At 35.5% G+C, this 14,127-nt stretch overlaps 1 protein-coding gene and 1 long non-coding RNA gene across 5 annotated transcripts; both read left to right on the top strand.

Annotated features, from left to right (window-relative positions):
• The first annotated feature begins 600 nt into the window (after positions 1–600).
• Positions 601–3,014, top strand: LOC310736725. Its single transcript, XR_014536628.1, has 3 exons — positions 601–958; positions 1,647–1,742; positions 2,828–3,014. It is a non-coding gene; the product is annotated as an uncharacterized lncRNA (long non-coding RNA).
• A 2,099-nt stretch (positions 3,015–5,113) lies between these two features.
• LOC310736715 (uncharacterized protein) lies at positions 5,114–12,599 on the top strand. 4 transcript variants are annotated; one of them, XR_014536621.1, is made up of 5 exons: positions 5,114–5,262; positions 8,335–9,444; positions 9,927–9,980; positions 11,978–12,051; positions 12,183–12,599. XR_014536621.1 is itself a non-coding variant. In XM_083560488.1 (5 exons), the coding sequence occupies exons 1-5, from the start codon at positions 5,176–5,178 to the stop codon at positions 12,185–12,187; spliced, it is 330 nt and encodes a 109-aa protein (XP_083416614.1). In that variant the 5' UTR covers positions 5,119–5,175; the 3' UTR covers positions 12,188–12,599. The 4 variants fall into 4 exon arrangements, 1 of the variants encoding a protein (XP_083416614.1); XM_083560488.1 differs by having other exon boundaries at positions 5,119–5,262; positions 9,335–9,444; XR_014536622.1 differs by lacking the exon at positions 5,114–5,262 and having other exon boundaries at positions 7,784–9,248; positions 9,335–9,444.
• The last annotated feature ends 1,528 nt before the right edge of the window (positions 12,600–14,127 follow it).

Below are 14,127 nucleotides of genomic sequence, written 5' to 3'. Positions count from 1 at the left end.
TCTCTCTCTCTCTCTCTCTCTCTCTCTCTCTCTCTTCCTCTCTCCCTCTCCTCTCTCTCTCTCTCCTCTCCCTCTCTCTCTCTCTCTCTCTCTCTCTCTCTCTCTCTCTCTCACTCTCTCTCTCTCTCTTTCTTTTACTTTCCTCCTACTCAGATTCGTGCATGTTTTTGACATTTTATATCAGCTGCAGCCTGGACAAGAACAGCTCTCGTGTCATATATTTGACCTATCTAAATGTGGGTAAAAATTACAGGCTTGGCCTATCTATCTATCTATCTATCTTCTATCTATCTATCTATCTATCTATCTATCTATCTATCTATCTATCTATCTATCTATCTATCTATCTATCTATCTATCTATCTATCTATCTATCTATCTATATATATAGTATATATATATATATATATAAAGCACTGTTTAGGTTGTTGAAATTCAAATGATGATCTATAAATAAATGATAAATAAAAGAATAACATCAAAATGAGATAGTTGGAGCCTTATATCGTGCTGTGAATTTGTTAGCTAGATGAAAGGTCAATTTACTCGAGTCCAAAAATAACATCAAAATGAGATAGTTGGAGCCTTATATCGTGCTGTGAATTTGTTAGCTAGATGAAAGGTCAATTTACTCGAGTCCAAAATTAAAAACGACGTCACTGGACTTGTACCGCCACGGACAAGGAACAGTGTGTGTTAAAAATAATGTCAGCGTGCCATCCCAATCGCCCGTGACGTCAAAGGAGCACGCCTTTTGATAGGCGTGAACGCGAAGGCTGCGCGTCGCCCGGACGTCACGGTGTGTAGCCGGAAGTCGCAGATGCTGCCCCTGTTGTCAGGGAACATCAAAGCGCCCTGCATCCTCGAGCCTTTCCCTGCCGGTTCGGCGTGTTCATTAAACGGCTGTTGGAGAGATCAGCAGGCAAAACGAGTGATTCAGACATGTCAAACATGGAAAGTATCCTTGAAAGCATCTTTAATTATTTACTGCGTTATCCCTAGCTGCTTGTTGCGTAACTCTGCTATCGGTGTTCATGCTCAATTTTTAGTCTAAGTACACGGATCTCGAGGACGATTACCTAACACTAGCTAAGTGATATTTGAGGATACAGCTCGAATTTTGTAATTTTTTAGGTATGATGGTAATATTTTTTTCAAAAATACGGTTGTCTTTTGCCCTCTTCACCCACCGGCCTTTGGTTTCTTGTAGAATAAATACATGAATTAGTGCATAAATGTTTGCAGGGTTAAATAAACCAACCTCTTTACGCAGAGTTACAATATATTGTATAGTATGAATTATAAAATGGAAAACTGTCCCCTGATGAACTGCAAATGGTGTGTTTGAGTGTGCCGAGCCACTCAACATATCTACATATTTTACAGAAAGGTATCTGGTGCAGTACATTTCAATGTAACCTATCAGCTGAACAGTAGTGTAATAGTTGCTGTGTGTAAGTTTTAAGGGGCTTAAAAATCCAATCATAACTGCCTTATCTCCAACTCAGTTAAAACTTAAACTTTCTTTTCATTAAACAGATAAATTAATTAAAGTCTTTTCAAAAATACAAAATATATGTCATTTATATACATATAAATCTTATAGTGGTTTTACTTCTATGAAGATCCTTAACTTTAAATGACAGAGCACCTTTTCAACCTCAAGTTGCAGCCAAAGAGCTGGACTGCAATGCAAAGAAATGTGACAAAGAGGAGAAGGCTGAACAAGCTAAAGTGAAAAAGTTAAGACTGTTTTTTTTTTTTAATTTTTTTTTTAATTTTAATTTTTTTGAACAAATTTAAACATGGTCTATGGTTGTTGTTTTTTATGTACGTTTAAGTTAGTATTTTAGTCTTTAGTCTTTCTTAGTAGATGTATTCATTTAAGTGCTAAATCAGCTTGATAATGCAGATTTATTGCAGCCAATCTATTTTTAAAAAATAATTTTTTAACTATTGTTTATTTCCTACTTAATGCCGCCAGTATAAATGTTTCACCATAGGACCATTCATGAAAATATATGGTATGTCCCAAAACTCTCCATCCTTTTTTACATAAATGTCTTTATTTCATGACAAAATCATTCTTATGGATGGACCAGAAATCTCTCACACCATTGTACTGAATTTTAACAGGAAACACGGCACATGCATGACACAGAACACTATTGCGTAACTTATTAACAAATAAGTCAAATCGACTGGAAGTGTTGCATGCTAACTGAGAAGTTAGCAAAAGAACAATGGATATGGTGCTGTTATTCATACTCCCCTTTGTTTGGAGACTTTTGGGACACCCTGTATTTGGATATGTATATGTTTTCAGATCAGCAGTGAAACTGACATGCTAGTTACTTAGTAGTGTGTTTTCCTCTTTAATGTTTCATTTTTTGTAATACATCACATACATGCTGAGTTAAGAATAGTCAGCCAACCAAAACACCAGGATACAAGAGATACCCTATTAACATGTTTGTGATGAACACAGACGTAGCACCAGGCCTCCTCACCCAACATCACTGGCTTAAACTAATGCTCTTGTTGGTGAAGGACAATAATTCCACAGCAATGTTCCAAAGTCTACCGGAAAGCTTTTCTAGAGATTAGTATAACAGCAACTAGGGAGACAAAAATCTGGAAAAGGATGCTCAGAAAATGATCAGCTGTCAAATTTTTAGCAACACAGTATATTGTAGAGGATCACCTCTTTGCCTGAATCTTACATTTTGTGATTGTATTTTCTAATAAGCTACCCTATGCTAAAGTGGTCTGGTTTTCATAGCTTGCAGGTAACTCACAGACTTCTAATTGTATGTGGTGTTTCTAGGCTATAGAGAAAGGGAACATGGAGGTGAACATACATACTTACCATACATGCAATCCAACAGAAGAATCAATCCATCAACTTTCTTCGCATAAGCACTTGAGTGGATGTAGTGGCTGCTTGGGTCCAAACTGCTGTTACCCCAAATAAGGAAGCAAATAGCCTTAATGATAATTTTATCTGCCACATATGGCATTAGGATTTAGCATAAAAAATAAATAAAAAAAAAGTTAAACTTAACTCTGCATTCATAAATGTCTGTAAAATGTTAATCCTAGTGTTTATTTGAAATTTGAGTAGAACTGCAATAAGACGATTAAAAACTGTAACATGCCTTTGTTGACAGTGACATCTATCTGTGAGGTTAAGAAATGTTTTTTATTGGCAATTTTTTTTTTTTAAACACCATCCATAGTATTAAGTCTTCACAATTTTTATGTTGAGAAACATTATTTTTAAATTGTTTCACAAATTGTAGACACAATTGTTTACATAATCATGAACCTCTGTCTACATATCTGTTTTGAGAGACTGCTTCTCTAAGATACTATTTTTATACGCAGTCATGTTACTGGCCCATTGCCAATTAACCTAATTAGCTAGTTTTTAGTAATTAGCAGTTTTATATATATATATATATATATATATATATATATATATATATATATATATATATATATATATATATATATATATATATATATACAGTATATTATCAATTTTGTTGTCCCATCTCATGTCTCCCATATTTTTTTAAATGTGTTGCTGGCATCAAATATAAAATTACCTTATGTGTAACATAAGGTTACACATATGATACACTACAATAACTTGAAGTAATCATGTTTTGTATGACTTTATCAGTCTCTCTCATGGTTGTGGAGGATTAAGGAATTTTCTTTTTCTGCACAGCTCTCTTAAGGTCCTGCCACAGAATTTTAGTCAGTTTAAAGTCTGGACTTTGACAGGGCCTAGCTAGCTAGTAACTTTCTGCTATTAAATTCTGATAAAACGGAGATTTTGCTCATCGGCCCAAAAAATAGTACACAGAAGCTCCAGCATCTCAGCCTGCATTTAGACGGTTGTTCTGTAACTACTAGTTCAACGGTAAAAGACCTGGGAGTTATTTTAGACAGCAACTTATCTTTTAAAAATCACATCAATCAAGTTACAAAAACAGCCTTCTTTCACCTTAGAAATATTTCTAAGCTAAGAAATATGTTATCTATATCTGATGCAGAGAAGCTCGTCCATGCGTTTATGACCTCTAGAATAGACTACTGTAATGCATTACTAGGTGGATGTCCTGCATCATTAATAAACAAGCTTCAGTTAGTTCAGAATGCCGCAGCAAGAGTTCTTACTAGGTCAAGAAAATACGATCATATAACCCCAATCTTATCGTCCCTACACTGGCTTCCTATTAAGTTTCGAATAGACTACAAACTACTGCTACTCACTTATAAAGCACTAAATGGTTTGGCTCCCATGTATCTATCCAGTCTCTTAACACGCTACAATCCGTCACGCTCCCTGAGATCTCAAAACTCTGGGCTTCTAGTAGTTCCTAGAATAGCAAAGTCCACTAAAGGCGGTAGAGCATTTTCACATTTAGCTCCTAAACTCTGGAATAGTCTTCCTGACAGTGTTCGGGGTTCAGATACACTCTCCCAGTTTAAGTGCAGATTAAAAACATATCTTTTTAGCAAAGCCTACACATAACACACATCACACACATCACATCACAACCTTGTGTTCCAGAACATCTGATCACATGCACATTATCAACTTGTGCTGTTAATATCATGAACAGCAGCTACGCTAATTCCTCTCCACTGCTTCTCTTTCTCTCCCCATCCCGAGGCATCCTGAGGTTTGGCCAGCTCCAGTCACGTCCCACCTCGTGAAGATTATGGACCTATGGATGATCATGGAGAAGTAGATGCCGAGTGTTTAAAGGCCCTGGCATGGAGAAGCTGATGCTGGATCTATGATGATCACAAATTGTTCTGTATTGTTGAAAGATTTATGACCAAACTTTTGATGTCACCCATATGAGGATGGGTTCCCCTTTGAGTCTGGTTCCTCTCAAGGTTTCTTCCTCATATCATCTAAGGGAGTTTTTCCTTGCCACTGTCGCCACGGCTGCTCATCAGGGACAAACGCACACCATTCACCTTCACTGTTGTTTTCTGTAAAGCTGCTTTGAGACAATGTCTGTTGTGAAAAGCGCTATACAAATAAACTTGACTTGACTTGACTAGTTAGATGGATGGATGGCTGGATGGCTGGATGGATTGAGGGATTGATTGATTGATGGATTAATAGACTGGTTTGCCAGTGTGCTTGGGATGATTGTCCTGTTATATGTTTTACAGGTCACCATGAAAGGTGTCGTTGAGTCTATGGATGCTAAAATGAGCATGAACTTACAAATGGTAAAGTGGATCTGCTTGTCATCTAGTCAATATCTAATTAGCTACATTGTACAGTTGCAGTTCATTTTGGAACTCTAAGGCAAAACCTAATCTGGCTTCCTTTATGTTTAATATTGTTTAAACCTTTTCTCCTATGGAATGCAACCACCAAATTATCACCATAATCTCTGAGGACATCATAAATATGTCAAACTAAAAAATATAAAATAGGTTTCAGAGTGGAGTTCTCTAGTAACACAACACAAGATGTTTCACAAATTTTACTTCATTTACATTACTTTAGTTCAGCTGTTAAAAGTTTATGACAAAGTAATCTTTCATCACTTTCATTAAATACAGTATATAGTGCCACTAAATATTTGTGATCTATTCATAATTCTAATGTATTTCTGCATAGATTTTATCTGAAATTTGTTCAAATCTTATAACTGGATAAAGAGAACCCAATTAAACAAAAGACACAAAAACATTATATTTTTTACACTTATTTACTGAGCGAAAATATCCAACAGTTAAAATCTTCACTGAAAAAGTATGCAAACCCCTAGGGGGAAAAAACTGCAAAAACTAAAGGTTTTTACATAGTTTGTTTAATTGTGTTCCGTGTATCTATGGATTTGGATAAAGATTTAATTAGATTTTGGATTAAATCAATGCAGTAATAGAGTAGTTCCAAACTTTCTAGCACCATTAAATTAGCCCTTTGAAGTTCTTAGTTCATTGATTTTGTTCAGTCTATATATATATATATATATATATATATATATATATATATATATATATATATATATATATATATATATATATATATATATATATATATATACAGTGGGTACGGAAAGTATTCAGACACCCTTAAATTTTTCACTCTTTTTTATTTTGCAGCCATTTGCTAAAATCATTTAGGTTCATTTCTTTTCCTCATGAATGTACACATAGCCCCACAGAATTGTTGACACTGTTGCAGATTTATTAAAAAAGAAAAACTGAAATATCACATGGTCCTAAGTATTCAGACCCTTTGCTCAGTATTTAGTAGAAGCCGCCTTTTGATCTAATACAGCCAGGAGTCTTTTTGGGAAGGATGCAACAAGTTTTTCACACCTGGATTCAGGGATCCTCTGCCATTCCTCCTTGCAGATCCTCTCCAGTTCTGTCAGGTTGGACGGTAAACGTTGGTGGACAGCTATTTTTAGGTCTCTCCAGAGATGCTCAATTGGGTTTAAGTCATTGCTCTGGCTGGGCCATTCAAGAACAGTCACGGAGTTGTTGTGAAGCCACTCCATCGTTATTTTAGCTGTGTGCTTAGGGTCATTGTCTTGTTGGAAGGTAAACCTTCAGCCCAGTCTGAGGTCCAAAGCACTCTGGAGAAGGTTTTCGTCCAGGATATCCCTGTGCTTGGCCGCATTCATCTTTCCCTTGATTGCAACCAGTCGTCCTGTCCCTGCAGCTGAAAAACGCCCCCACAGCATGATGCTGCCATCACCATGCTTCATTGTTGAGACTGTACTGGACAGGTGATGAGCAGTGCCTGGTTTTCTCCACACATACCGCTTAGAATTAAGGCCAAAAAGTTCTATCTTGGTCTCATCAGACCAGAGAATCTTATTTCTCACCATCTTGGAGAACTCCATGCGGGTTTTCATGTGTCCTGCACTGAGGAGAGGCTTCCGTCGGTACACTCTGCTATAAAGCCCCACTGGTGAAGGGCTGCAGTGATGGTTGACTTTCTACAACTTTCTCCCATCTCCCGACTGCATCTCTGGAGCTCAGCCACAGTGATCTTTGGGTTCTTCTTTACCTCTCTCACCAAGGCTCTTCTCCCCCGATAGCTCAGTTTGGCCGGTCGGCCAGCTCTAGGAATGGTTCTGGTCGTCCCAAACGTCTTCCATTTGAGGATTATGGAGGCCACTGTGCTCTTAGGAACCTTAAGTGCAGCAGAAATTTTTTTGGAACCTTGGCCAGATCTGTGCCTTGCCACAATTCTGTCTCTGAGCTCTTCAGGCAGTTCCTTTGACCTTAATGATTCTCATTTGCTCTGACATGCATTGTGATCTGTAAGGTCTTATATAAACAGGTGTGTGGCTTTCCTAATCAAGTCCAATCAGTATAATCAAAAATTTCTGGACTCAAATGAAGGTGTAGAACCATCTCAAGGATGATCAGAAGAAATGGAAAGCACCTGAGTTAAATATATGAGTGTCACAGCAAAGGGTCTGAATACTTAGGACCATGTGATATTTCAGTTTTTCTTTTTTAATAAATCTGCAAAAAGGTCAACAATTCTGTGTTTTTCTGTCAGTATGGGGAGCTGTGTGTACATTCATGAGGAAGAAGAATGAACTTAAATGATTTTAGCAAATGGCTGCAATATAACAAAGAGTAAAAAATTTAAGGGGGTCTGAATACTTTCCGTACCCACTGTATATATATATATATATATATATATATATATATATACACACATATTTTTTTTTTTTTAATGGGACACATTATAATGTCTTTTTATTGTGAATAAAGACTCACTGAGCACTTTAGGGTCATTAAGAGATACCCAGGGTCAGCAACAACATGCAAATAAGCTGTAACATTCAAGCAATGTTTTATCAGTATTATTGTTGCCTAAAGTGTGCAAAGAAAACATTACCTACTTTATAGTCCTCTCTACCTGCCTGGGCTGTTGACACATAGCAAGCTGGGTTCATAGGTTCATGCTGTTGGTGTCAAATTCTGATCCTACCATTCGTGTGACTCAGGAAATCAAGATATATCATGCTATAATGTCCAGATTCCACCATCTAGTTTTGGTATGCCAGCTTGAATTTTTAGTTCTTGGCTGACTGAGATACAACTTGATGTGATCTGTTGTTGTATCCCATACACATCAAGCTTTGAGGTGTTGTGCATTCTTTGATATATTTTTTGCTTACCACAATTATACAAAGTTACTGAGTTATAGGATCCTTTCTGTCAGCTCAAACCAGCCACTCTCCATTGATCTCTTTTATCACTGAGTCATTTTTTTCATAGAACTATCGCTTATTAGATGTTTTCTTTATTGCCCCATTCTAGAGAGTTGTGGGTGAAAATTCCAGGAGATCAGCAGTTATAAAACTACACAAACCAGCTCATCTGGCACCAAGAATGATGCCACAGCCAAAATAACTGAGATCACATTTTTTTCCCCCAATCTCTCATCATCTATATGGACCTAATCTAAAGCAACTGGCCTGTTTCTGCTATACATATGTTGCAAATAAATTGCCAGTGAGTCTTTGTAGCCATTGCTTGCCAAGACTTTTATTATAGTATTATATAAATAATATTATATAAATATAATATTATAAAGATTTAGAAGCTTGAGAGGTCCATTACCACTTTCTGATAATACTTGTATTCCAATCTATACCTGTTTAAAAACACTGATAGATTATGTGCTGTCATCTTTTTGTACAAAATTGAGTGGCAGTCTCAAACACTGGATATGTAAAGAGAGCACAGATGGAAGGTACTATGTGCAACACAACCACACTGACTATCCCGCAGGTACTTGCAGCATAGTCTGCATCAGACTCACATAGCAAAATTATTTTGACAGTTGCACAGTTTTTGTAATTTTTTCTCTCTAACCTACCACTGTGAATTTGAAATATACAGGAAATATCAGGATGTAATATAAGTGTAGACCTTCAGCGTTAATACACTGGGTTTCAAAATAACATTAATAAAATGGTCTTCCATTCTATCTATCCATTTTTCACAAAATCTTTTGGGAAAGATAACATAATTAAAATATTAGGATTATTGTTAGAGTTAGATGCCAGTTATATATATAATCATTTATTTGCTGTAAACAGGAAACCCATGGACATCATCAAATGTTGTTTCCTCCCTTAAGGTTACTTTGCTTTTACTACCTTCACCTTTAGCTGCAGTTACAGTTACAGTCCTTTCAGATTTTGTACAGAACAGAATCTGAGCAGAAGGTATGGCTCTGTACACTACTGTATACTTGTACTACTAATCATCCTGCTGCTTCTGTTAGTAGTCACATCATTATCTTTTTTGGAAGGCATTTTCCTTCAAATGGACCCTGTGGCACAGCATTATGAACAGTTCAAAAAGAGTTTCAGAGGAAGCTCGTTTGCCCACAAAATGTCAGATGCGAGGACGTTGTGTGACGTAAGTGGAAATTGGCAGATGACCACATTGGAAAGAAGATGTGAAATCAATATAAAAAAAAAAAAAAATGGTTAATTGCAGAAATTGATAGCAAATAAAAAATATATAGAAATCAACCTATATTTATCTTTACTAGTTTTTTAAAATCAGTATTACATTATGAAACCTATTTATATTTATTTCCATTTTATTAATTTATTGCTTGAAAACAGATCATTTTGTTTCATTATTTCAAGTATTTATTTCTGGCAAGAAGCTAAAGAATCTGCCACTAAAATAGAACAACTCCACAAAAAAATTTATAATGATTAAATATGTCTAAATATATATGGCCATATATTAGATAAAATTAGAAAATCTGAATTAGACAATAACCTATTTTGTATTCAAAATATGTTTAGCAAACTTGCTAAACATGCATTTTTTTTATGCATGCTTGTAATTTTCTGTTTTTACTTGTTTAATGTATAATTTGTATGTAGGTCTATAGAGAATAAAGTGCAGTCTTTAATGCAGGAGATGGAAGATGAAGCTGGGTAAGCCATTATTCTTATATAAGTCATCATTATTTTGTTGAATAATTACAATAGAATTGACAAAATATCTGAAGGACTTTTTTCTGCTTAACCATTTCATTTAATTCTTATTATACTTGTTTAATTTGTCCATATTTCAGTGTTCCTATATCTCTAAATTTATCATCCACTTCATTATATTCACATTTAAACAGCATAATCTGGTCAGGAAAGCAATGAAAAAGCAAGCAATGTTTACAATTAAATCATCAGGATTTAAAGATAACGTAATCTCTATGAAATTAACTGTGGCATGATTGTTGTTGGCAGATGAACTGGTTTGGGTATTTCAGAAACTGATCTCTTTCCAATCGTTGCTGCTGATGAGTGGTTTGCATCTTATGACATCGGCTCTATATTTCTGCTCTTTAGGTCTTCTTTAAATAGTAGATTGCGATTATTTTAACCTCTAGTCTGTGGAGGTTGCAGGAGATGCCAGTGATTATAGTTTGGGTTATTTTGATCTTTTCACTGTGTTTTGTAACTAATGTTGCTTTCTTGGCTAAATCTGTTTATGTCTGAAATCTTCTCTTTTTTTTCGCCATCTTCAAATTAATTGCTTTATCCCCATAGCCTAAACCTATGTTAGAACCCTATGTTTTTTGTGTTACAAATGCAGTCTTTAAAGGCAAAAACTTAGAGCTCAAACCAAGAGTAGACAGTCAGAACTATTAATTGTATTTTTTAATCAACTAAATAATGAAACGAATAAAAATTCACCATTCACTATAGATATAAATATAATATTTTAATATCAAACCCAAATGTTTTCAGAGAACATGTGTATCTTACATGATGATAAAATTTGTATCAGTATTTTAGTATTGGTATTCTTCCATTTTTACCACCCTTAAGATTGTAGGTGATGAATTAACAGTAAGCAATTTGTTGGCTGGATTTACTTCCAGGCGATGGAACTTATAGATGGAATGGAAGCGATTATTTTCAACAGTTAGTTATACACAAGCAGTGCATTTTGTACAGAGATCCAGAGCTCATAAGGCAATTTCCAAACTCAAACATTGCAAACCTTGTCTGTAATAAATAGCATAGAGGAGGACACGGGCAGCAGCCTTCAAGCTCCCACTAGTGTTATTCATACATTTTCCTCAATAGCTTAATCAAGCTTGATCAATACCACAATGCTCTTCCCTCCTGTACTCCATTTTATCCAATATTTGACACATACACGCACAGAGAATGATGCACATTTGTGAAGTTATCCAATCAGTCAAATCATGTGGCAGCAACACAATGAAAAAAAATCAAGGGTGTACAGGTCAAGAGCTTTAAGTATTGTTCAGGCAATGCAATCTACAAATGCTGAAAATTGCACCTGGTTCGGTCTAAAAGATTAGATGGATGGGAGGATTTCCTGCCACAATTAAAATTTATAATGAAAGGAAAAAGAGCTTTCTAGCAATCTTAAAAAATATATATTATTAAACATTAATTGAGAATAAAAAACTACAGAGCTATAGCAAATACCTTTCTTAAGTTGATGAATACAATTTAAAATACTTGTATTATTATTATTTATATCTCTATATACAAATTCAATTCAATTTTCAATTCAGTTTTATTTGTATAGCACTTATAACAATTAACATTGTTTCAAAAGAGCTTTACACAGTTAATGTGGTGTTAAAAATAAATAAGATTGAACTTACACTTTATAAGTGTAAGTTTGTCCCTGATGAGTAAGCCAGTGGTGACAAATACAGCCGAAATAATGTGTCTAAGTTCAAAGATGGAAAGTATATTAAATAATACAAAGTAAAAAGTAAAGTTTCATGACAATACATTTTTCATAATTATTTTACACTAAAAATGTTCCTTTCTGCTTACTGAGGGTAAGTTTTGTATTAGGGTTAGATAGTAGTAGTAGTATAGTATTAATTCTCTTCATAATTATGTCAATGGAAATGGTTCGTGTTCATGTGTGTGTTCATTTACAGGGTTGCTCTGAACATGGAGCTGCCTTTAGGACAGACTGGTTCTGTTGGCACCAGTTTAACTTTAGCATGCACAAGTAAATCACAACACTTCCTCTCATTTGTCAATCAACTTTCCTTATGTTTTATATATCTATGGGTGTTGTTATTAACAGAAAATACTTACTATAATTTACTAACCAGTTGGTAAAACTTGTCTGTTGTGTAGGATGAGCTCTCTCAGTGACTGGCCAGACTATGTGACTAAATCGAGTCATGTCAACGTTTACCTGCATGGGGAAGATGATGTAAGGAGCATACATGACTACTTGAGTAACTCTCTCATAAAAAGCATTGAAACTGACTTGTGCATATACAGTAAGCACACACTTGTGCCTCATGATGGCACTATTGAGAAAGAACATGCATATTACACAAGGTGAGGGGGTGATTCCCCATGTCTTCTGTACAAAGAATATACAGTAATAGAAAACTTGCACTGTGTTTTGCCCTGTGTTTAGCATAAGTATATGTTCATGTGAATGACTATATGATTGAGAAAAAAAGTGTAGACATTTATGCTGCTAATAAATACCTAAAATGTACAAAATCTGAGCATGGCAAACAAACAAAACAAAACAATTATGTGAATCAAATTATTTATCTTGAAGAATGCTAATGAAATCTATTTCATCTCTATATCACTTACAGCAATTTATTGGTGGTGTCATATTAGTATTACATCATCTTCTATATCCATGCATTTGGTGTTTATCTTTTTTTAATATTACATAGTTCAATTCAGTTCAGACTTTTTAAAACTGCATTTACACTAATTTGCACAACATAAAACATTTTTATATACAGAAATATTAAAAAGCAAAAGATAAAGGATTTAGTTTACATTTAAAGTCTTCCAGTTCTTCCTGTAGAAAAATGACTTTAAACTTGTCTTTAAAACGCTGACTCTCGCTATCTTTTCTCATAAGATTTTGCAAATGTGATGTTATATTTAAATCACATTTTCCTTGAATCAGAACACAGTCATAACTTTTTATTTAACCGGTTGTTCTGCCTTTTCTATTTTTTTGCCAAATCATTTGTTATTGTGGCTTGACAGCAAAGATCACCTCATCCACTACCAAGAGGGGCTGGAAGCTTGTGACTTAAATGGTCGGCTTTCATTACAGCCCTTGGTCTGCTGTCTCGTCTTCCTTTCTGCACCAGCTCTGCAACAGGAAACAGATGTAAGGTCAAATGTCTCACCTGGGTCGGAAGTGGGGCTCAGTGGCTCGCATGCCAAGCCATCATTACTGAGCAATGAAGGGAGCGCCCTATCTGCCTCAGCTGCAACCAATTTCAGGTACTGAGTGCGGCCCGTGTGCCGACGTATCCCACCAGGACTTGGACACATGACCTCTGGCTCCTAGGGAAAGCCCATCCCAGCTAATTTTAATCAAGAGTCTTTTGATTGACGGCAAAGCTGGGCAGAAGCCTTCATTATGCACATTGGTGCAGACAATTTTATTACCTGTTGTTAGGCCATTACACTACTTATGATCCTTTCAGATGGTGATGCTAATTCAAAGCAGGGATGAGGTCTGATATGCTGCCTTTGAGGAGTAAGACAGGCCTGAAACTATTATTGTAGCAAAAAAGGAAATATTGATTTTGAATCATCTTTAATGGCTCTCATGGCTCCCATCTTTGTGAAAAAAACAAGTTCCACAGTTTTATAAAGCATATTTAATGCACCAAAAATATTATGGAATAAACTATTACCTAAAACATATTTTGATAACATTTACATATAAAAAAAAATCTTAAACAAATTCCGGTATATATTGCTATTTGACCTCCTGTGCCTGTTTCTATCTGTTCTCTTCGCCAATGAAACCTCATTTTCTCTAGGTGTCTTGGATAAAATTATATTATTAGCAATCACAAAACCAGAACTAAAAACTATGCTTTGACTGTTCACGTGCACTCTGCTTATTTCGTGTCAGACATACAGAGTGACATAGTCAGACTTTTACAGACCCCTGCCTCCTCTGCTTGGACTCTAAAATGATAGCTTTTCTCTGAAGATACTCTCTGATGGAAGTCTGTGATTGACAACAGTGCAGGCATTTAATCCTTTCCTCTCTTGTTAAAACATTCAATTATCCTTGCGC

The sequence above is a fragment of the Silurus aristotelis genome (assembly GCF_946808225.1).
Source record: "Silurus aristotelis genome assembly, chromosome: 14".
Lineage (NCBI taxonomy): Eukaryota > Metazoa > Chordata > Actinopteri > Siluriformes > Siluridae > Silurus > Silurus aristotelis.
Note: the sequence above shows the minus strand (reverse complement) of the source record. Positions and strands in the feature narration are given on the sequence as shown.